At 35.1% G+C, this 23,951-nt stretch overlaps 1 protein-coding gene across 2 annotated transcripts in view; it reads right to left on the reverse strand.

Annotated features, from left to right (window-relative positions):
• Positions 1-6,137: 6,137 nt before the first annotated feature.
• Positions 6,138-23,951, reverse strand: part of pasi2 (Protein) — a 52,708-nt gene continuing 34,894 nt past the window's right edge. For both annotated transcript variants that reach the window (XM_081728513.1, XM_081728512.1), the window contains exons 5-6: positions 21,002-21,238; positions 6,138-12,019 (exon numbers count right to left, since the gene is read on the reverse strand). In XM_081728513.1, the coding sequence (XP_081584639.1) occupies positions 11,930-12,019; positions 21,002-21,238 (327 nt within the window). In that variant the 3' untranslated portion in view covers positions 6,138-11,929. The remainder of the gene's footprint in view (positions 12,020-21,001; positions 21,239-23,951) is intronic.

Below are 23,951 nucleotides of genomic sequence, written 5' to 3' on the forward strand. Positions count from 1 at the left end.
ACGTCAGATCATGAAGATAATAGGAAAATAAGAAACAGCATGCTGGGCCATTTTATTCGACACTCTGATTGGATCACCGTGCTGGTAGAGAGAAAACCAGGAAGAGGAAGACCAAGGATAGAATATTTAGATGCAGTTACAAAGAAGAAACCTTATCAAAATATAAAACAGCTCTCTCAAGGAAGAGAGAGGTTTCAAAATTTTCCACGTTGCCCACCAATCTAGATTGAGGTGAAAAAGAAGAAGACTAGAAGATGCCGGTTTCCGTATAAGACATATGTAAAAAATCATTGCAAACAATAATTTTATTTCTTACAAAGTAATGCTTGAGTGTTATGAATGATAATGTTAAACCCTCTTTAGTTCTTTTTCTACAATGGCTGAAAGACGTTCTTGGATCAAGTTTGTCAGTAGATAATTCACAAACCACTCAGTTACTTTCTCAAATAAAAGAGCATATAAAATTCCTCTTTGTTTGGAATAGGTTGCCATTCATCCAGGAATGGAGATCTGCGTCCCGATGTCCCGAAAATATTTCTCGGGATTAATAAATGTCCCGGATTTCAGCGAAGAAAGGAAGGGAATATTATCGTTTGCTTTTCTCACAGGATTACCACGTAGATATATAATTATTCTCTTCAACTTCTGAGCATGGCAATTCAAAAGTTGGAAAAAAAAGTTAATGCTGATGTAAGCATAAATGCAACTTATAATGTTGTTAGTTTGTTACAAAATAACAGAAATAAAGTAAAAAGCAAATTAACGAAAGAAGTTCTTTGAAGATACCAAACTCCGCTAGAACATATTGCCAATGAATTAACCGTTCTAGGAAAAAAAGGATGCAACGAGAACAGACAAAACGTGTGAAAGGAAGCATCATATCTTGAATGAGCTGAAACAGACTCTGAAAGCCACGAAACATAACAGATCCTAGAAATTAAATAAATAAATAAATTAAAAAAAAAAAAAGGGTTACTACCAAATCATCTGCTTGCGTTTGCGTAACTAGGGAGAAAATGACTAGAAATGTGATTACATAATACTTGAACAACTCTATCTAATGGAAGACAGTAAATTAGTATATAACACTTCTTTTCATTTTAAGCATTTCAAAGATTCTCGTAATTTAGTAGCGCCCTGGATTTTCATTTTTGAAATATGGCAACACTAGGTTGGTATTTTAAATTTTAAATAGCCGTGTCATTCCCGAACGACATTCGGATTTAACGTAAATTTGCAGGCTGTTGTTCCGGAACTACAATAGGATTGAAAGTGTTAAAGAAATAAATACATAAAGATAAAATATTAGTCTACCTTGAACCGTAAATGGAATATACAGGTTATTTCCTAAACCTTATGGTGGAATCACCATGAATTCAACTTTAAGACTAACTAGAGGGTATTCAATTTAAGCGATTCATCATTCTGAGTCTTATAGAGTTCCAATTAATAATTTTCAGTTAGTGTTACAGTGTTCAAAAGAACCAGAAGTCCAGCTAACACTGGGATAAGGTAAATAATAATAATAATAATAATAATAATAATAATAATAATAATAATAAAGCATCCAAGCAACAAAATCACCTGATTTTCCTATTTTGTAGAATGAAAATTCCAGGGTATTGTAATGCAAAAATTACATTGTGAGAGTGGAAAGTTACAATACATCGGTATCGTATTTTAAAAAAACAAAAGATGCTCTTGCAACTCCGTGCATTCTGCCTATAAACATTACGGAATAAAGTGCCATGAAATACAGGTTAACATTCAAAATCCAGCCATCGATAATCCGGTTTTTTCAGATTTGCGGAATAGATTTCGGAGTGAATTATCACATTTACCGCGTTGGTGCACCACTGGTTTCTAGATGCATCATTCGTTTTCATTTTAGCATTTTTGCTGTTGTATAGCTTCATTATTTGAACGAAATATTTGTAGAACTGTTTTACAAGGTGCACACTAAAAGTACGAACCGTTTCGTTCTAATTTCCAAGAAGAAGGAAATACAGGGAACTAACCTGTCTATTTCTCAACAAACTCTCCTTCATTGATACACAGTTACCAACGCTATGTCGATTTTGTGAAATATATGGCATAGTCATCTTTGGGGTATGTTTCAGATACTGGAAAACAACACTTTCCAGGGATGATATGTGCAAAATGGCGTCCACGAATAGAATCCTTGAGGTTTGGAAACAAACGAAAGTCAATTGGGGATAAATCTGGTGAGTGTGGCAGAAGTTCAACACCGTGGTCAGTCAAGATTCACAACATAGCACGGTGTGGCGGTGCATTATATAGATGGCGGATGAAATTGCTATTTGCCATCTGGAGTCGTTTCTCAGTCAATTTTGACAAAACTTCTGTATCCAAAAGAGTACGACAGTACTCGTCCGTAATTGTATGCCTTTCGGTACAGGGTAAATTAATATCACTCCTTGGGAATCCCAGAAGATAGCGTACGACACCTCATTGAATGCTACCTGATGAAATTTGCGGGATAGGGGGAAGGGGTTTCCACTATTTCGACTGTCTTTTTGTTTCTGAGTTGGATAATGGAATCTGTGATTCATTCATTATCACAACACTTTGCATGAAATTGCGTCCCACTCTTCTAAAGCGTGTCAAATTTGCAATACTTGATACTTGCCCCTTTTGGATCGCCATTTAGCATTCGTGGAACCCAACAAGGAAAGAAAAAAAACTTTCTTAGGACTAGTTCGTTTGCAATTATTCGTTCTACTGTTATTGTTAGCTCTAATGTATCACAAATCTCTTGCATGGCGACACGCCTATCTTCCATGATGAAATTTTAAGACGGGCAATGTTTGCGTCAGTTGATGCTGTTTCTTTAACTTGACTTAATTTTGAGTTTAACGTCCCTTTCAGCAGCGAGGCTATATGAGACGAAACCTACTGATTAACGTGGAATCCGAACATGAGCTCCCGTCGGGAATCGAACCCGGATCACCCACGCCAAAGACGCGTACGCTAACCGCTTAGCCACGGAGGTTTCTTTGACGTCCAAACCTCTGCTCATGGGTCACTCCATATCAATCCAATATAGTGACTTAACCTCATCATGTCAGATTTAAATGAAATTTGGTACATAGATACTCTCTTGACAGACTAAGAAAAATACCATATTTCAACTTCATATATCGACCGGTATTGAAGATAGAGCTATGTAAAGTTTGGAAAAAATGTCCAAAATAACATGTTCAATGTATTTTGAAATTGGAATTGCAGCTCTCCTAATTGAGCTACCAAGCGGGTTGAGGTGTCATTTTACAGCATTTTTCATGCTCTTTCCTGTGGTATACATCATCATATAGGTTAATACAAATTATTTTTAAAATCAACATCAAAATTTTACTTTAAAATCTTTCAAAAACTACACATTTTAAAATTTTGAAATTAATTCTGTGAAAAGACAGTATTGTTGTAAAGCACCTGGCAAAATATGAATTTGGGATGATACTGGACTCATTGTTAAAAAATTCAAAACTAATACTTATTTTTCAGGAATACTTTGTACGTAGGGTAATAATACAAGAATATTAAGTTTTACAATTCTGTGAAAATAAAAACGAACACTAATCTGAATAAAAGAGTAGAGATGATATCATAGTAAAACTTTTCAATAAGTAGTAGGATATGTTTATCACTTTAAGTTTGAAAAAGCCACATTTGTTCGGCATACATCACTTCAGAGAATATAACTTCTTTCAGTGGGAGTTACAGGATTCGCTTTTGTCAGAACGTCCACTACACAGATCCACAGAACATCAGCGTTTCTTGGATATGAGATTGACGGAGATGGCCCAGCTGGATGAAGAAAAGTGATTTTTACTTCAAGTTGTTCATTTTTCTGTAAAATATACCTGAACCACTAATTTTCTTCATAGACAGCGGTGACATAGCCTAATATGTCTTCTAATTGAAGTTTATTTGGAGAGATTGACTTCCTTTTCCCAACCCTGCAAACCATCTGAAAAGTGTTTTACCAATAATGCTGATGTAGTTTTGGGAATGAACGCATGATATTGCTGCGTTCCTCTGATAGTCAATGCTTGATCGAAGCGACTTTCCAGGAACATTTCAGATTCGGTATATTCCTCTTAGGTTAAGTAGGCAAAATTCACTTTGGTAATGTTTTCTACTGCCCACTCAAAAAGTTGTCTTGGGGTTTGAATTTGATTGTCATAGGGTCTTTGCAAACTAGCGCGAGCTGCCAGTCTCTTTACTGAACCGCCTACTCCATCGTAAGGCTCTTTTCCATGTGCTATAGCCTAGAAGTACCACTTTCCTTTCACTTTAAAATCTACCTCATGAAAGCAGAGGTTCAAAAAGTTTGTTCGTATTTTTGTATTGTGCGGTAGACCCATCGGGAAAAAAATCTTGTTTGGAAGTTTTTGAAATTTGGATGTCAGAAATTATATGAGTCTTTTTTGAAAGGTGTAAACAGCAACTGTATTGTGCTCTAGGCAATTGGAAACAACTACATATTTAACATGTTCAACTTTGTTTTCCTGTTTGAAATATATAACAAAAGGATGGACTCTGACCTGTTGGCTTTTCCAGTGGTAGCTCTATGCTTCATCTTGTAGCGCTATAATTATAGTGCTATAATTTTCAGAAAAACCACAGATGACAACAAATTCTAATTCTTTGAAATTTTCTTTTGTGTAATTAAGGAAGGCTCCCTGTTGCTTGGCAATAAACTCATGCCTATCCGCTAAAGCTGCTTCAATTCGTTTGGTTTGTTAGGGCTTAACGTCCTTATGTAACAGCGAGGTTATGAAGTATTGGACATATAACTTGAAATGGCATCTGAACCACTACTCGGTTTCCACCTGGGAGAAATTTTGTGGGCTCATCAGGACCCCTTAATTACAACCAAAAATCAGATTCAACTAACACAGATGATTCGACATATGTGAGAACGTCACTATGAAATTCACGTGGCATTTGTGATTACGATTTGTAGCATTTTTGCATTGTTTTTTATACAGTAATTGTTTTTTTATAAAAAAAATGGTTTAAACCAGCCAACCCTGCTGTTATACCAGTGTTATATCTATACTTTTTACAAACCACGTTTATTTACATTAACATTTTTAATTGTGAAACTTGTATTAATTTTATTTTGAAGTTCAAAAGTATCAGCACTTTAACTCAGCTTAGAGTTAGTTTTAAAGTATGAGGTAATTAGTATAGTCAGCAGATTCAAGTCGGTATGATATGTTTTAGATCCATTACTGTACTCCTCATGTTAGTTTTCATATTTATTCCCACAAGTTAAAAAAAATGCAATCGTGTATTTTTCAGCTAGGTATAGGGTATTAATGAAAACTATATACTGTATTTGTTTTAAATTTTTTAACAATGAACCCATTATCATCCCAAATTCATATTTTGCCAGGTGCTTTACAACAATACTCTCTTTTCATGGAATTAATTTCAAAATTTTAAAATATGTACTTTTTGAAAAATTTTGATTTTGAAAATAAAAATTTGTATTAGTCTATATCATATTGTATACCACAGGAAAGGGCACGAAAATGCTGTAAAATGACACCTCAACCAGCTCGTTAACTCAATTAGGAGAGCTGCAATTCCAATTTCAAAATACATTGAACATGCTATTTTGGGCATTTTATCCAAACTTTACATAGCCCTATCTTCAATACCGGTCGATAAATAAAGTTGAAATTTGGTATTTTTCTTAAGTCTATATGAATAGTACCCCCGTGCAAAATTTCATGACAATCTAAAATGGTAAGGTAAATTTTGTTTTCAAATTGTGTATTTGACCGGAGCGGCTTTCATTTTCCATACTCGTTCGCCCTGTTTTGAACTCATGCACCCACATCCGAACAGTGTTCTCTGCTAGAGCACTATCACCACACACACCTTGCAACTGGCGATTAATATTGGCTGCACAATGTCCAGATGTAGTGAGGAATTTCACAATTATCCGTTGCTCTTAAACCGAAAATTCCATGTTCCCGAGCAGTATCAGAAGCATCTCTTACTTGTTCAAGCGCTCAATTGATTTTTTATTATAACTAGCAACTGTGATTTTTTTCCTTATTTGGCTAGGTGATAGCACATAGAAAGTACAAGATAACAAATACTTTTAGAACATTTATTAATAAAATATTCAATATGAGATTCATTTAGGCACAGTAACTTACATACATATGGAAAAGTATATAATAATTCATACCATCATACATAACAATTCGTTTCAATCGTTCAATTTGTTTAATAATAATTTTATATAAAAATATTCCAACAATGTAAATCCTTTGGTGTAAATCGATTCATCAGATATATAAAAAATATACAATACGCATATTTGTGCATACATACAAATAATTATTCATATTAAAAATGGACGGATATATTTGAGGATTGAAAAAGAAAGTCAAAAGTTTTTTACCTTTATATAATTAATCAGGCACTTCCAAATAATGTCTAAAAAAAAAGTGTTGCTAATCCTTCTGGCTGACTGACTTCTATAACTTAATATAAACTCCCTGGCCGAATAACTTATTCCAAAGCGCATGGATGCAATGAACGTGTTCAAGACAATGGTCCTAGTGGTATCGTGCTGTGACTTCACTCCGTACATACGCTTTGTGTTGGGTAGAATTGAATCACATTGAGCACTGGCACGATGGCATCCACGAAAGCAATAGACGACTTCAAAAGAGGCCAGGTTGTCGCTACCAAACAATGTGACAGGGAAGTGTCGGATATAGCTCGTGAGTTAAACACATCAACAAGAAGTGCGTCAGACTGTACAGAGCCTACATGATGGAGGGAAAATGAAGTGTTTCAACATCCCGTAGCCATCGATCTAAAGCCCGTGATAGTCGTCATCTAAAGAGACTGCAAATCGTGAAAGCAAACGTACGACAACGTTCCAGATCATGAGGGTATTTCATAAAAATCGAAATACAACAGTTTCCGAACGTACAGTACGACGGGAACCAAAAGCTATGGGATTTGCAAGTCGTCACCTCATATGCAAACAGAATTTGATCATGAGAAATAAAAAGCGACGCCTTGTCTGGGCGAAAGACTGCCGTCAATGGGGTGTGGAAGTACGAAGACAGGTGGTGTGGAGCGATGAGAGTAGATTTACACTGTTTACAACTGATAGGAGACGACGAGTGAGACAAGAACAGCACGAATCTCTTCATCCAAATTGCATTGATTCTGTTGTGCAAGTTGGTGGCAGCGGTATGCTTGTCTGGGTAGCATTTGGATGGAATGGTGTGAGCCCGTTTGTTACTCTAAAAAGTCACAGAACTGGTGAAGGGTATCTGGAATATCTGGAGGGTGTTTCACGCTCTTAATGGGAAGCCTGGTTTCCAGTTGGTGATGGGATCTATCAGAACGATAACGCGACGCCGCATCGGACCAAGGCTGTTCAACGATGGTTTAACAGTGCAACAGTGTAACGGCGGTGCAACAGTGGGTCCCAAAAAAGCTGGGCATAAGTCTGATTTAAAACTTGTGGGACGAGCTGGAAATCCAGCTACGCCTTCTTGACCGATTGTCCAGAAATTTAACAGAGCTGGACGCAGGACTTCATCAGGCATGGGGCAATATCACCCTTGACAGATACACGACCCTGTTGCTTTACTTCCATGACGTGTGGAAGCTGTACTCCGAACTAAGAGTGGAAGTACTAAGTATTAACATGTGAACCACATCATTTGGCCAGGGTGTTTTGTAAAACAGAAAACTAATCAATTGCTTTCACTAACGCCAGAAGGATTCTCAGATCTGCCTCCCCAAATCACTTATTACAAACTAATGAACAATGAACTTACAGCGAGCAGTCAACAAAGCAGCCGTACTTACTAGTTCGTAAAAATTACTCAATAACATCAGGTAACTAAACTGTGTGCTCTTAAACTGAGAATAACAATAACTGGTTACGAAATAATTTTAGTGTATACTCCTAAACGTAATCTTCTCTTCTAGAAACATTAGAAGCCTTTATAATACTTTTTTACTACTTAAAAAAAATCTTACAAATACACAGTATACACAATCACATGGACTGCGTGATATACTCTATATACTTTACATGCAAAAATATATTCCCACACACTTCATTTAAAAATATTTTTCATTGAGCCACACAATATTAAATTAACATATTCTTTTAGTATAACAGTTGTCGGACAAAAATGTACAATAATAAATAATTATTATTTAGCTTAACTCCTCTGTAAAATTAGCAGCTACTCTACTTAATTAAATTCTATGTGCTTGTGACAATTTATGTGAATTATTTTGTATAGAAAGTATTTAAGGCGCTCAGAGTAGTGAGGGCGAACTCAACAAAAGGCAACTACGTGCAATTTGAAGTGTTCTGCACAGTAATACCTAACTAGTGTGCCTAGCTCGGCTCTCGTGCCTACATAGGTATATACATTCTCGTTTGACTTTCCTTTAAAAAAAAAAAAATTCAAAATAAACTTATGATTATTTTGATTGTTCAAAGTGCACTAGTAAGAGGGATTTTTAGGAAACAAACCTTTGTTGAACTTACCCTTATTACCCGGAACGCCTCGATCATTTAATATGCTAAGGGTTGCTTCATAAGAGATAAAGAACGAGCTTTTATGCTCTAAAAATCACATTAATGCATGTATTACTAAGTAGTGTACCATATAGCTTGGTTTCCGTGAAAAAGAGATCGTAAGATGCACATATTTTCGGTGCATCTGTTACCATTTCGAATATTCTTACCGCTCTTGAATTATATTATCTGCTTACCGTTTGTAACTTCTGTGTTCACCAAAATCTACGATTTTACCTTTGTTAACAGTAGCAGCTTATTCTTAATGCTACATTTTAGTATTTGACATCAAAAGTGAATACCCATCGCATATACAGTTCCTTTATCAACAACTTTCATTACATTCTTAGATAACAAATTATCAACATTTGGTATTTGCATACAGAAAACCCACGCAGATTAGACCCTGCATATCACTTGGCTATTATCACTATCATACTAGTGATATTATGAACCACCAGATACAGTGAAACCTGTGAACTTGGCCACCTGCTTATCTTGGCCTCGTTCGTCTTGAACCTGCATTTTCCCATAAGACATTCGTTACTTACTACTCTATAAGTTGGCCACCTGTCTATCTTGGAAGTTGGCCACACTGAAGCAATGTTTATCCTATGATGATAATGATAAATTTACCTGCGTATCTTGGCCAAGCAAAATGCCGTTTTGTTATTTTTCTTAACTCTTTCGTATTCCCATATGAGAGGCAGATGTTCTGTATTTGTGACTGGAGAAAAGAAGCAAGGTTTCGCGCGATTTGCTCTTGAGGTCAATGGCCAGAAGACTACCCTGATAAAGGGGTGGTGAAGGAAGATGTGAATAAGAAAAAGCACGTACAGGAATTCAAGAAATTGTTGTACGTATTTGTTTACCTTATATGTTTTGGTAAAACCATTAGCTATATCAGCTCCTCTCATCAGTAGGGGGCTTTAGTAATGCCGGAAAATTCTCAAGGTTAAAACTAACCATGTCAATTGTCAACTATTAGCACCTGTCGGCTTGTCAAAAGATAACGGAGTTTTTGATATATGAATTCCCTTAAGATTTTCTCAAAACATCTTTTACTCCGAGGGAAGCACTTCTAGTTCATTAACAAGAGGTAGTTAACTACAATATTAGAATGTGCATATCTGCCAAAAAGAATAAGACAAATACGTCCAGAATAAACCACCATTCAGTAACAACTGAAGAGAAGTCATATAAATTGCATATGAATTTCTTAAATTATAACTTAGCTTTTCTTGTTTTCAATCTGAATAACTCAGTGTGCTATAATATCAATTTCAATAAACTGCGTACACACGCTTCTATTTCATGGTTGTTTGTGTTATTGTGTTTTCAATCCGAATAATCCAATGTACCAAACTAGTTTTCAGGAAGAGAAAGGTATGCACATATATTAAACATACTATAGTAATATTTTCTAGTACTGTATATTTTTATGATTATTCTATGTGTGTTATTTATAAGTAGCTGTCGTGCCACTACTTATTAAAATTTTACAATCAAGTAATACTAGAAATCCTATTCTAAAAGTACATCAATCACACTTGTTTTCTGTAAGTTGGCCACCTGTTTAAGTTGGCCACTTTTCGATGGAACCGATGGTGGCCAACATAGACAGGTTTCACTGTAGTTACACCATTCAGTAGCATGGTTTACTCAGCTTTTAATAGAGATACGAATTCATTTATTTTATTGACAAAAAGCAACTCTTGCTGTATGATAATATAATACTAGTTTAGCAACTATTATACTTCTAAAAAATGTAAGACTAGCCTTATATCTCCTTGTCGTTTTGTTTGCTTTTTGAGAATCAGCGTTCCCAAATATTACACAAAACGTATTAGTACGTCGTTTATCCGACTCTAGCTCAACATATCCGACCCAGTTTACTTGCACTGAATCATTGCATAATGTACTTTGCGGAAACCCATGTACGCTTAATGAAAACATTTTACGGTTATGTGGATTTTCACATAAAGCAAAACTAAGCCTATTTTTTGAACGAACTTTTCAAAATAAAAGGAAAATACTCTAAGTGAATAGACGAAAATGATATTGTATCTATGACATCCTAGTTGGTTTCTTTTCCGAGATTTTACTATCTTAAGTTTATAAATTTACTAATGTTCTGTAATATTCCATGTAAGCATTTTGTATTATAGTATCTAAAATATACGAAATTATCATAAATTGTATATCTCGAACACTAAAAATTAATAAATACGTGAGAGAACAAAATGCTCAAGTGATAATAGATTATTTTTGTTTATTTAAACATCTCATTTTAGTTCTGGCGTTGTTCTGAAACTACAACAATATGTATAGTTTCCATTGGAAATCTAAAATCTTCCTCCCCAATTATTCAGCCATAAGGGAGCTATGCATATCACTGTACTGGTTATCTGACTATGCTAGTCAGCAGTTAACAAAATAGGTCAAGTTACCTGTTGAAGGTCTATATAACCTGTATCCAACATACCAATGGCCAAAATAATTTCAATAGTAGCTTTGCTGTTCTACTTATATCTTACACTAACTATTAAGATGCATAGGATTTCCCTGAGTATTTGGTATGTGCATATTTTCTATGGTCTCGATAATGATCAGAGGTGCTGAGCCTCTTAAATATTATTTTAATCAGAACTAATAATCACTGATTTACGATAAAGTGATTTTTTGAGGGAAAAAGGTAACACTGATATTATGTTCCCTGTTCAATTTGTTGAATAATCGAGACTGCTGTGCTTAGCAACCGGAAAATATCCGACTTAAAACAATTATTGGTCATAGTAGTTGTTTATATCTTAGTGACAATGAAATTCACTATTTTCCATTTTTACTGTTCAAAGAGCTTGAATTTCGATTCATTAAACTTCATATTAAGAACTATATAATGCATTTTCACCTTGTTACATTTAATATCTCTCCTCATGAATTGTGAATTGTTACACTTTCACCTTAGCTCTTTAAAAACGTGATTTATATTTACTTTCTTCATGTTAAGGACGGGCATAATTTTCGACCAATTCCAGTTCAGGAGTACTAATAAAATAATATACAAGAAGCTTACATAGTACATAAGAAACTTACTGTAGATATTAACAAACTAAACTAAAACTTCTGTACAGTAGTTTTAAAAAAAATCATAACTACGCTACTGTAAATTAATTACATATTTTGATATACAAATTATAAAAACAAAATAATACTTCAAAAAAGTAGAAAATATTATTAAAAACTATTAACGAATAAACTACTTGCTTTGCCCGTTTTACATTATTGAAGCCACGACAAATGGCTTCAGATAGCCTCCCATCACATAACCGGTGCTGTCGAAACAGTACTGTGAGGTGTTGTTGGTCGAGATCCTGCCAGTGACGCATTCAACGACGTCATTGTGCCCATCTGAAAAATAAAAAGTATAACCACACCTCAATATTATTATCAAATTAATTACAGTTCAAGACAAGCGAAAATTAAAATATACAGCAACATTCATTTTATATTTTAAATTCATGGGTTTCATGGTAATAATGACCTAGTCTCATTCCGAAATCAATCCCTTTATCCATAGTGGAAACGAGAGAAATCAAGTTTGGTTCAAATACTGTTTCGGTATTCACCTGGTAATCAGAGGATATTTCGTTCAAAATTATTCCACTTCTATCTCCCAACTGCGAAATAATGAGTCTCTTCCCTTTTATTTTTTTTATATTTTTTTTAAACACAACTCTTAAGAATATACTCATATTTCACATCTTTACATGGCACAACTGGAGACATTCTAACACAATATTTTTTACAGTTTAAATGTGTTACGTTCTGTAACCTTGTTTCGTTGCTTATAATTTCGCTAATTTAATCTGTCAGTTTCACCACCGCACTTTATTACCATTTAATTTAATGTCCCATGGTTTTGCCCTTCAGACTAAAGGACACGGATAATTAATGGAAGTGAATGGTTATAATTTTTTTTTTTGTGCTTTCCCACCTTTTTTGTGTTTGGAATCGAACCCGGAACCACGTGCACCGGAAGTGCACGCGCTAGCCTTTAGAGCATTCGGGATTAGCACTTAATGAAATACATAAACCACCCAATTGAACTTTTGCTCCCATTTCTTAAACTAAATCACACCATGCTGCAGTTATTACTCAATCATTCATTTACAAAATATGAACAAAGTTATAAAAGATGCTTTAGGGAAAATTTTTCCAAAGAAGATTCATCCCCAAGAGTAAACTATCCTTGTGGATTTTTTCATAAGAAATGACAAGCCACATTATACGATTAGCAATAAAATATTTATTTATGAAATATGAACGAAATCTTGAGAAAATTGAGGAAAAGAAAAAAGTAAAGTAGCCTTTGTGGACTTACTTTTATAAAAGGAATTTACATCATGTTATAGGGTAATTAATAAAGTGTTTGTTTATAAAATACGAACAAAGATCAGAACTATTGAGAAAATCCTCGAAATAAATAAATAACAAGAATAAACTAGCTATTGTGAATTTTTTCGAGAAAAATTTGACTTATGCCATTTTGTACGGTTGTTAATGAAACATGAGCAAAATTGCCCGATTTGTTTTTGAGAAAATCATTCCAGAAAATGTTGCTCGCATGGAAAGCATATGCAAACTTTTTCTGATTTTCAATATACTTGCTGACGTAAGTTTGATTTCCCTGGAGTTGCGCAAATCTTGCACACTTGTCACTAATAACTTTTCACAACGTCTCGGCCGATGCAAATTGTTTTCACACATCCTAAACCAATGGATTCACCCAACAAGAAAGATATCTAGCCACCAGTGAGAATTTCTATAGCAGACAGATATACACTCACTTATTTATATAAAATTATACGATTGCTAATGAAATACGTATGTATGAACTATAAACAAAATCGTTAGGGCCATTTTCGAGATATCTGCATTTTTATATTTTCATCCTTAAGTAAATTATGCTCGTTTTTGGATTAAGAAGAAGAGAAAATTAAAACACGAAAACCTGGCATTAACCAGGCGAATATACATAATATCGGGGCGAACAGACACACGACATACATCCAAAACTTTTTTTTTTTTTTTTTTCGATATGTGAGGGTCATAAAACATGTATATCCAATCTCGATGTATTTCTTCACGATCTGCATTCTTCTTTACTATCATCGCTCGAAAGTAAAAAGGAGGACATGGAAACTTTGAATATGACAGAAGTAAACACACTCCTACTTGGTTAACTGATATTTTTCACTTCACCAGGTAGAAACGTATCTTTTATTGCATATAAATCTACCTTCTTCAATACCTAAAGTTCGTTGACCATACGTTTTAAGAGCTTTGATGAAGCTGACATTAAACAGTCACAGAAATTATAGACAACGCCATAGCGATACAAAAAATAATATGTGGATTCACAATGTTTTAAATACGTGTACTATGCCAATATAACGGGCTAATTCAGTAGGTTTAGAGGGAATATCTCTGGTGCTAGGAATCCCTGGTTTGATCTCCAGCCAAATGAGTTTGTGGTAGACAACATCATATTCATAGGTTTTCTTATTGTACTCTGTTTTCTCCTACATTATCATTCCACCAATTCTTTCATTATAATTCACCTTACTTAACTAGGTTTTAGTTAAGTTTCAGGAACAAACATGAATAGTAACCAACCATCGTACGTCTTTCGTAATTGACAGAATACTCAATAGCCAGTACTGGAAGTATCAGTAATTATAACGGCATTTTGCAATTTGAACCTTGAACAATCGAACAAGATTCTTTAATTCAAGAGTACTAATAATCTTTTCCTTCTAGTGTAGGGAAAACTCTTTTTTTACGTCGTTCACTTGAAATTAAAAAGAAGAAGAAAAAAACATTGAAAGATCTCATTTTTCATCCACACTTCCAAACTGCAGGACTTCTATGGATATATGCTTCTCTTCAAAGTTAAAAGTGAAACATATTCAGTTTTACTTATTGCAAGGAATTTGTGTCACCATTAGATGGCAATAATTAACACAATCTGCTAGTTAATGGTATATATATATATATATATATATATATATATATATATATATATATATTTTACATAGTGTATAAATAATTCATCAGTTCCTGCAAAATAAAAAATATCTATGATAATTAGGAGCGGACGACATACTTTTCAGCCCCATAAAAATGACTTTTTGTCAATCCTCTCGAAAACTACAAATCAGAATCTACCCTTAAATATGTTATTTTGTTCAGTTTGATGCCATCTACCGATTAATATACGTATTACCTTTGCACAATATTACAGTTAAGTTTTAGAGTTAATTATAATTTTAAGATATAACTCATTAACCATATTGTGTACTTGCAACTTGTTAGTGTCAAAATGGAAAGCCTGACGAGGATATACTTCACATCAGTTTTTAAGTTTACAAAAAATGCATTTTATCGGTTTTCTAGAAAATTTTGCATGAGAATTTAGTTTCATCCATATAATTTTGTTGGGCCTAATAAGTAATCTATCGATTGCAATATGTCTCATCTCTGGACTTTCATTTTTATTTATTATCTTATAATATGGTGAAAATTAGCATTCTTAAAGAATGCTCACCATGACTGCCAATCTTATTGGTCTTGCGAACTAACTGAACAAATACATAAAAGTAAATTACAAGAAATGTTATCTTACCCAATAGTTTTGAAACAACACCCACTGTAAAGATAATCATGCTTCAAGTATTGAATGACAAATTAATCGTTCACAAAATCTTTACCAAACAAACTGATCATTTGTAGAATATTTTTGCAGGCGTTTACCACTGTAACTTACAAACTGCTATTAACACTTTTTCTTCATTCTGAAACGTACAAATTAAAATTTGTTACACGTAAAGTGTAACTTGATTTCTCTTTGATGGTCAACACATACTTAGGTAATACAACTTAAAGTGTTCATAAAATATAAAGTCTAAAATATGTAAGTCTTCTCTTGATACAACGTTCAAGTACATAACTAAGTGATGGACTTTTAAATGTACTATTACCTAACTTATGTATAGTACGACATGTGTTAGAAAAGTAATGAGACTGATTTTGTACTAACTATAGTTTTTAAGTTTTTCAAACAACAATGTTATCTCCTTCAAAGTAGTTCCCTTGGGCAGCTATACACCGGCGGAGTTGTTTCCACTCTTGGTAGCAGCGCTAGAAGTCTTCAACTGGTATGGTATGGCTTTTAACTGGTCGGTCACAGTCTTTCGAATGTTCTCCAGAGTTCCAAGATGACGTCTTTTAGGACATGTTTCAATTTCAGGAAAAGGAAAAAGTCATAAGGACTCAAATCTAGTGAATAGGGGTGTTGAGAAACAAGAGTAATGCGTTTTGAGGTTAAAAATTCACAGATGAAAATGGCCGTGTGACATGGGGCATTGTCATGATGAAGCATCCACTTGTCTGCAATGTCTGGTTTCACACGAATCACTCTTTTTCTTGAGCCCTTCAAGGACACTTTTATAAAACACTTGGTTGACAGTTTGTTCTAGTGGAACAAATTCTTTGTGCACGATACCCATACTTTAAAAAAAAAAACTTGATCTTTGATTTGCTCATTCGATATTTCTTCGGGCGAGGAGATGACGGAGTGTGTCACTCTTCGCTTTGCCGCTTTGTTGCAGGATCGTACTCAAATATCCAGGATTCATCACTTGTTATTATACAATTGAAGAATTCTTGGTCATTGGCAATCATCTCAAGAAGATTAACGCATACGTTTTTTCGATTGTTCTTCTGTTCAGTTGTGAGGTTTTTCGGCACCATTTTGCCACAAATCTTTCGCATGTTCAAATCGTCTGTCAAAATTCGATGTACGGTGAAAGTGTTTAAATTTAACTGTTCATTCATCATCCTTACTATTAAACGACGGTCTGATCTCACAAGAGCCCTCACACGGTCAACGTTTTCGTCAGTTTTTGAAGTTGAAAGTCTCCCTGAGCGAGGTTCATCTTCAACGTGTTCTCGGCCTTCCAAAAATGATTTATGCCAGCGGAAAACTTGTGTTCTTGATAAGCAATGTTCCCCATAGGCCTGTTTCAACTTTTTAAAAGTCACACTCGCGGATTCACCAAGTTTAACACAAAACTTTATTGCAGACCGTTGCTCTAAATTCCGATGCCCATTTCTGTAACACACAATATAAACACAACTTCACTGATGGCGCTGTCAAAAATAATGTGTTAGCTGTACGGAGTAACTCGGAATGAGGAAGTGGAAGGGATAAACAAACCGGTTTAGCCCATGCCGGTAGACACAACATTGCCAGATCGCCCGCAGTGTTGCCAGTCTCATTACTTTTCTCACATACCTTGTATCCTATACTCAAATATGCAAGCAGATAAGCTAGGAAGTCACACCAAAAATATTTAAAAATATAATTAACATAAGACGCATATATTCACAGAAACACTTATCATTAAAGTTTCAAGCTACTCAAGGAAAACTACAAAATATGACTCAGGTATATACAAAGACGAAAGGTGTGTGGCGGCTGACTAATTTATTTGGGGTTTATCGGAACGTCAGCTATTTTCTCTGTCACGAAAATGGCAATGACTGATATATGCTGCTCATAATAGGATCGCCATCGTGAAACAATGGCGATCTAATATTTTATTTTGCCGATAGGCACTTAGCCTTTGCTTTGTTTGGCTTCGAATTGCAGTTTCTCGTGCATGGGGTAAAAAGTACTTACGAATTTCAAAGTAAAATATTAAAGAGGCAGCACTGCCGTAAACTCTCAATTCAGCGACTTCGCGAGGCCATCATATTGTTTGCTGTGCCTCAGCTATTGTTTGTTACATGTATTAACCTTCTTGATATTTCCCTGCATTTATTATATCTGTGTGAGAGAAAATAGTAACAAAGTTTTCTGATCCGATTATAGGATTCAGACCTGAAATGTCGTGCTTTGTAAGAAAGTGATCATAAACATCACTTCTTCTCGGGAGAAAAGCAAATACAAGCTCGATGAAATATAAAATAAAATAAAATAATAATAAAAAAATCATCAAATAAGATTTAAAACATAGATACTGAAAAAGCTATATATAAAAATAGAAAACAATCAATAACTAAAAGGAGTAATAAAGATAAAACAGCCTGTGAGAACGTCAACTGTTTCAATCCCACGATTGACTAACCTCTAAATAGGTATGTGTAAGATGAGTTCCAATATGCAAGCTTGTTTTACAGAATTGATTTAATTGGTTTAGTTCCAACCCACTTGCGAGTGAGAGCACATCCATTCAATGAAATAGCTAGACACTGGAATAAGGGAGAGGGTGCTTCAGTGCAACACGGCGTGCTTGACTACTCTACACCTCATTTCCCTGAATGCCGACATGTCCCGGCCCTAAATAGACAACGACACACTTGTCCTGTTCCTATAGCCGATGATGGTATCTTACAAGAAAGTCTTGTACAAAGGAATGTTCAACAGACATTCTGTAAGCTTATAATAACGCTTTGCGACTTAGTGCAGATAAGCACACGACGTAGAGCCTAGAGTAGTCATTTCCAGATAAGTACACAACGTAGAGCTTAGAGCCAGTCATTTACAATTGAATGCTCTGTAACGTCACAGTGTGTTTTCCAGTGAGAACGAGTTGGTGGGTAATTTGACGTCAATAAAGGGAGTAATGACAGACACACAACATCGATATCGTAATCGATGGTTTTACAGGCATATGGCTTATGAATCCATTATCAAGCTTCAATGCTAACACTTCCTCTCTACGTTATTCACTCCCGTCTCTCCTCATTGTGTCTATACTTTCTTTTCCAGATTGAAAATCTGCGCTTCTACACCATACATTGCCAAGTTAGAAAAGACTTGAAGTATATACAGATGAAGCGCAAAGTTGAAGGCAAGCTTAAATGCTGTTAGTTCAGCAGTGAATTCTGAACAAGAACGATGAAAAACTGTTCATATCCGTGGAAAAAGGAACATCAAGAGAATTATCAACTTTGGAACTATCCGTATACAACATTTTAAAAGCAGGACACTCTTTATATGTGTTCGTATGACACAGCTCTAAGTAGGCTTTTAGTTCAGAATTCTCCATTTGAAAACTGACTATTCACATAAAAGGAAGAGGAAAAACTTTCACTTCATTCTATTCTTTCTGTCACATTTAGTGAAAATGTTACTGTTAAATTATTATCGAAAACAATGTGGTAGGAGCTGGTACAGTCCGCAAAAAAAAAAAAAAAAAAAAAAAAAAAAAAAAAAAAAAAAAAAAAAACTGCAACATGAGCATGTAAGTTTATTGTGAAACGACGAAAACCTTTGCTCCAAAGTAAGTGTGTAGGGAAGGAAGCCGAGGTTTCTCCTTGCGTGATTCGTGCCACTTAGACGTTATCTTGATTCCCTGCACTGTTAGGCGTAGTTTCACAATAAACTTACATGCTTTGTTGCAGGTTTTTTGCTGCGGACTGTACCACACGCTCTGTAGTGCGAATCTGGCAACATCACTATCAACGTGCTTCCAACTACCTATATAAGTGCAGCGCAAACACGATATTTTCTTCTTTTTCGTTGTTACAAGTCCGGCTGGTAGCAGAGGTAGCAGTGAGGGAAGCTGCTCACGGAATTGGATTGGCGGCAAATGGAAAATCCAAATGACTTTCAAACTCTTTGTGGATTCTAGTGTACTGAGTCTAGGGTTAACGCAAATTAGTAACAGTGAGTGATAGTGTTGTACTGCTAGATGAAGACATTTTAGTGTCCTGCCAAGCAGAAGAGGACCAATAACCCTATAGAATCTCAAAGCTAAGTAGCGGAATATTGTTTTCCCTTTTCTACTGAATATCCCCCTCCCCCCTTTTTTTAACTTTTGCATAATGTTTTGTAATTATTCGATAATATATTCTTGGAAGTTAAACGAAGTGTTTCGTTTCTGTTTGCATCCCTAGAGTTTATCATCCAGTTTCATCCATAAATAAATAAATAAATAAATAAATAAATAAATAAATAGAAAAATAAAAAAAAAAAAACGGACCTCCACTTGTTACCACGCAATGTGCTCGTTGAACAGTCTTGTATGTTGAACGACCACAAGAACACTAAGTGAAAACACTACATCTACCGGGATGAACGAAACAAAACATCTAGTTTTATCGTTTGGAATATTCTGATATTTTAAACAGGAATTCCCCTTTCCAACAGCCCTAGATAAAATATAAAGGTTAGTTTCTCGAGATGTGTCATATAAAACTGAAACTTTATAAAAGTTACTCGTTGCACACGTTTGAAGCTACCTTGGCAGCCATCACTTATCATTATTCGGATCCTCGATAATATAATATTCTTATTTATGTCCCTTTCCTTACTGTTAGAACTTTAAAATAAGTTACAGACAGAAGAATATATTGTGCTGTTTCCATATCGATTGCTTTAAGGGAAACAAATTCCTACAAACCACATTTTTCTCATAACTGTGCAATCACCTTCAAAATTTTAAACACTTGCTGTTTTTTCTTACAACTACGAAATGTCATAAATTGGTATTTCCACAAATTTACATGACTTCCGAAATGACAGATTCGAAAAATTATCTAAATAAACAACATGTAATATACTTCGAAGTTTTAAGAGCTGTTTTTTGTGGTTCTGATAACACAAATACAAGCAGATAACGTGCTCAAGATGCGCCTTAAGTTGCAGCTCCGTCTCTGACACTTCAACATTCGGAAAACAACAGACGAACATGTTTTAAATACACGATAAACAAAGAATGAAAAATACAGGACTGGACGGGATTCGAACCCGTCTCTGAACTGCCGTGACAATGAGTTTACCACTACACTACCAGGTCCATACTGACTGTTTAGAAAGCGGATTACATATAGTAGTTGTTACGCATCGGCATAGTAATCCAGAAACACATGTTCGAACCTCGGTCCAGTCGTACATTTCTTCACTCTTTCTATATCGCTAAATTTGCACCTGCGGAAAATTTGGTGTGATATGAAATCGATTATTCTCTCCACTTATCTACATAATATATTTTATTCGTTATTCTCTTTTCAAGGACGTTACTTAAAGTACCTAATATTATGCTTGGGCCTGTGGTTACAGAGTCGCCTTCTTCTCCACTTACATGTTGTACTACTGCAAAATAACTGAAATTATCCAATTGCAGTGCTTAAATAAGTCGGTTTTATGTCATGCGGAAATTGTCTTTGCATTTTGTATTTATCTATGTGACATTAAATAAAATGTTGTGGTTATTCCTTCGAAAGTTGGCACTAGACATTACTGAATAATATAAATCCATAAACTGCATTACTAACCAACTCAATCTCACTTCCTAAATTCTTCAACTTATTAGTACTTACCCTTAAATGTGCAAGATCTTCTAGTTTTGTGAGATCACTCAGCTCTAAGTATAGTGAGTATACCAATACCCAGCCGAAAACACTGAGAACAGTAAAAATCATCCAGAGCAAGCACATTGCAATATTGTATCCGAATATCATGTCATTAACAATGGCAGCAAAAACGAAGGAGAAAAGTCGCCATAATGCAAATATAGCCATGCATATCAGCCACGGGACAATTTTCTTTTCATATTCCTGCAAGAAAGAAAAACAAGAATTAACTTCATCTGATCGTTAACTGTTATACACTAATTCCTTATATATATATATATATATATATATATATATATATATATATATATATATATATATATATATATATATATATAATGCCAAGACAGGACTTGTGGAGGCCTACTTTCAGATAACTATAGAAGTACGAATACTATTCTGTGTGGTTCAATAACACAGTTAAGTATGTAATACGAATGATTAGTATTAATAAGTACGAGTTGCTTGAAAATAATTATACTGCAAAATTTTGGCTTTTTAAATTTTATATTAAAAAAAAAAAAAAACCTTCTATTTTCATTACAACTTAAAGTCCTCTAGTGGGTATCTCATTAGCGTACTTGTCTTCAACTTCTGGTGAGAGTTCATGCGATTCGGATTACATGTTAAGTTGTAGATTCATGTCTCATATATATCCTCGGTGTTGAAAGAGATGGTAAATTCCAATCCAGCCAACAAACCAACAAAAACAACTTTAAAACTGTATTTTGTTCAAAATATGGCCAATAATAATAATAATAATAATAATAATAATAATAATAATAATAATAATAATAATAATAATAATAATAATAATAATAATATTTTCAGTTAATAAAAAACGACACAATTATAAATAAATACTATTATACTATACATTACAATTAGAACTCTCTAGGGCTTTCCTCGTATAACTACGAGGGCTAGTCAAGAAAGACTTGGACTGATTTTTTTTCTAGGCAATTTATTATTACTCAGCAACAGGTACATGATCCTTTTCAAAGTAGTCCCCGCCCATTTGAATGCACTTTTTCATTCGAGTCTTCCAGTCCTCAAACACGTGTCGCAGGCCATTCTTTGAGAGGTCCTTCAAAACCGCCTCCGATGCCTTCAGAACCTCGGAATTATCGGAGAAGCGGCGTCCACGCAGTCTGGATTTTAGGGCAGGGAATAGAAAAAAGTCGCACGGTGCGGTAGGCGTCTCCACCATCCTCAAACCTTTGCAACAGCTCCCTGCAAGTCTCCACTCGAACGGCCTTCTGCTCTGGTGTCAGGAGTCGCGGAATCCATCGCGCACACACTCGGCTCATGTGGAGGTGGTCATGCAAAATTTTGAAGGCACTGCCATGAGATATGCGTAGTGCGGCTGCCAGATCGTCGATACTGATGCGGCGATCTTCTCTAACAATGACTGCTGCCGTGTTAATGTTCACCTCAGTAACAGCTGACGCTGATACACCTGGTCCACCAGCTTTCGTGATTGTCATTCGGCCCTCTTTAAACTCTTTGAACCACCAGAACACGGTACTTCGTGGCAGAGCGTCATCTTTGTAGGCTGCTTTCAACATTCCTAGAGTTTCTGTTGCACTTTTCCCCAGGCGATAGCAGAACCGTATAGCTGCAAATTGTTCATCTCGTAATGACTCCATTTCTTCTACAGGCGACTTCTAGAGGCGGCGCAGAACATCACCAGCAATAAAAAGTCGTGGTTACCAAACATGCAATGATTCCTTAACAACATTTTATATATATGCACAGCAAGACCCACCCTACTTGTATGCCAAACTATGAAGCTCCAGCGTTAACAGAACTGCCGGGAAAAAAATCAGTCCAAGTCTTTCTTGACTTGCCCTCGTATATGGTTAACGTTATCGCTTTCGGCTCGATTCCCGATAGGAACGCATGTGGTTCAAATTAAACTGCAAGTGAACACCTCGTACCCAACTGAAACAGAAAAGAGAAGCTAAACAATAAAACTACAAGTCTCCCTTCATCCATGTTAATATGTTAATATGCTCATCGCTATTCATCATACACAACTTACTGAAACATAATTTCTTTTTTTATAGAGATATAAAGGCAATAAAAATTTTAATAATATTTTAGTTATACTATAAAATAGGTTACAGAGGAGCGTGTTAAAATATAGATTCGTGATGTCTTTAAAAACATTACTTTGTCACTCTGGCCATATGCTACTATAAAAATTTCATCTGTATATTGTTAGGAAAAATGTTATAAAACTTACTCAAACCGTATTTGCTAATAACTACAGCAATTAAACTATCTTGTTTTAAACAAAAATATACTGACATTCGAATAACAAATATATAAAAAATAAAAGTACTATTAGAATTATTAATAAATAATCAAGTTTAAACTACAGTTAATGGGTGATATCAATAAAACGAAGAAATTACTTATTATTCGCAATTTTGTAGTAGTTACTCGCATTGGTATCAATAAAAAGAGAACTGAGCACTACTCATCTCGGCTGACCTCGATGAAGCCGCGCCCCTTTGGAGTAAACACACATCTATTCTTGAGCTGAGTAACTACTCCGCGTTTGATATCAATAAAAGTCAGAGACTCCTCTGTGATGCAAGTAACTTTTCCAAATTTGTGGGGCAAGATCAGTAGGTGACTCCGCGCGAAACATGGCAAAGTATATGATTGTTTTGCAGCGTCAAAAAACTTATAAGCTGCATAGAAATGTTGCAAATGGTCATTACAAAAAACATTACAGGTTCATGAAAGAAAATGTAGTGTGCTTAGCACAACATTTTTTTAGGAGAACCAACCGAAAGTCGGGGTGGTGCGCTACGTAGTGACGAAAAGATGCGGGTTTTTTGCGTTACGTGAGTGATCCGGGATTCCAGATCGGAGTGTCAGAAGATTCTGGTGTGGCTCCTACAAG

The sequence above is a fragment of the Thermobia domestica genome, chromosome 10 (genome assembly GCF_964235325.1).
Source record: "Thermobia domestica chromosome 10, izTheDome1.hap1.1, whole genome shotgun sequence".
Lineage (NCBI taxonomy): Eukaryota > Metazoa > Arthropoda > Insecta > Zygentoma > Lepismatidae > Thermobia > Thermobia domestica.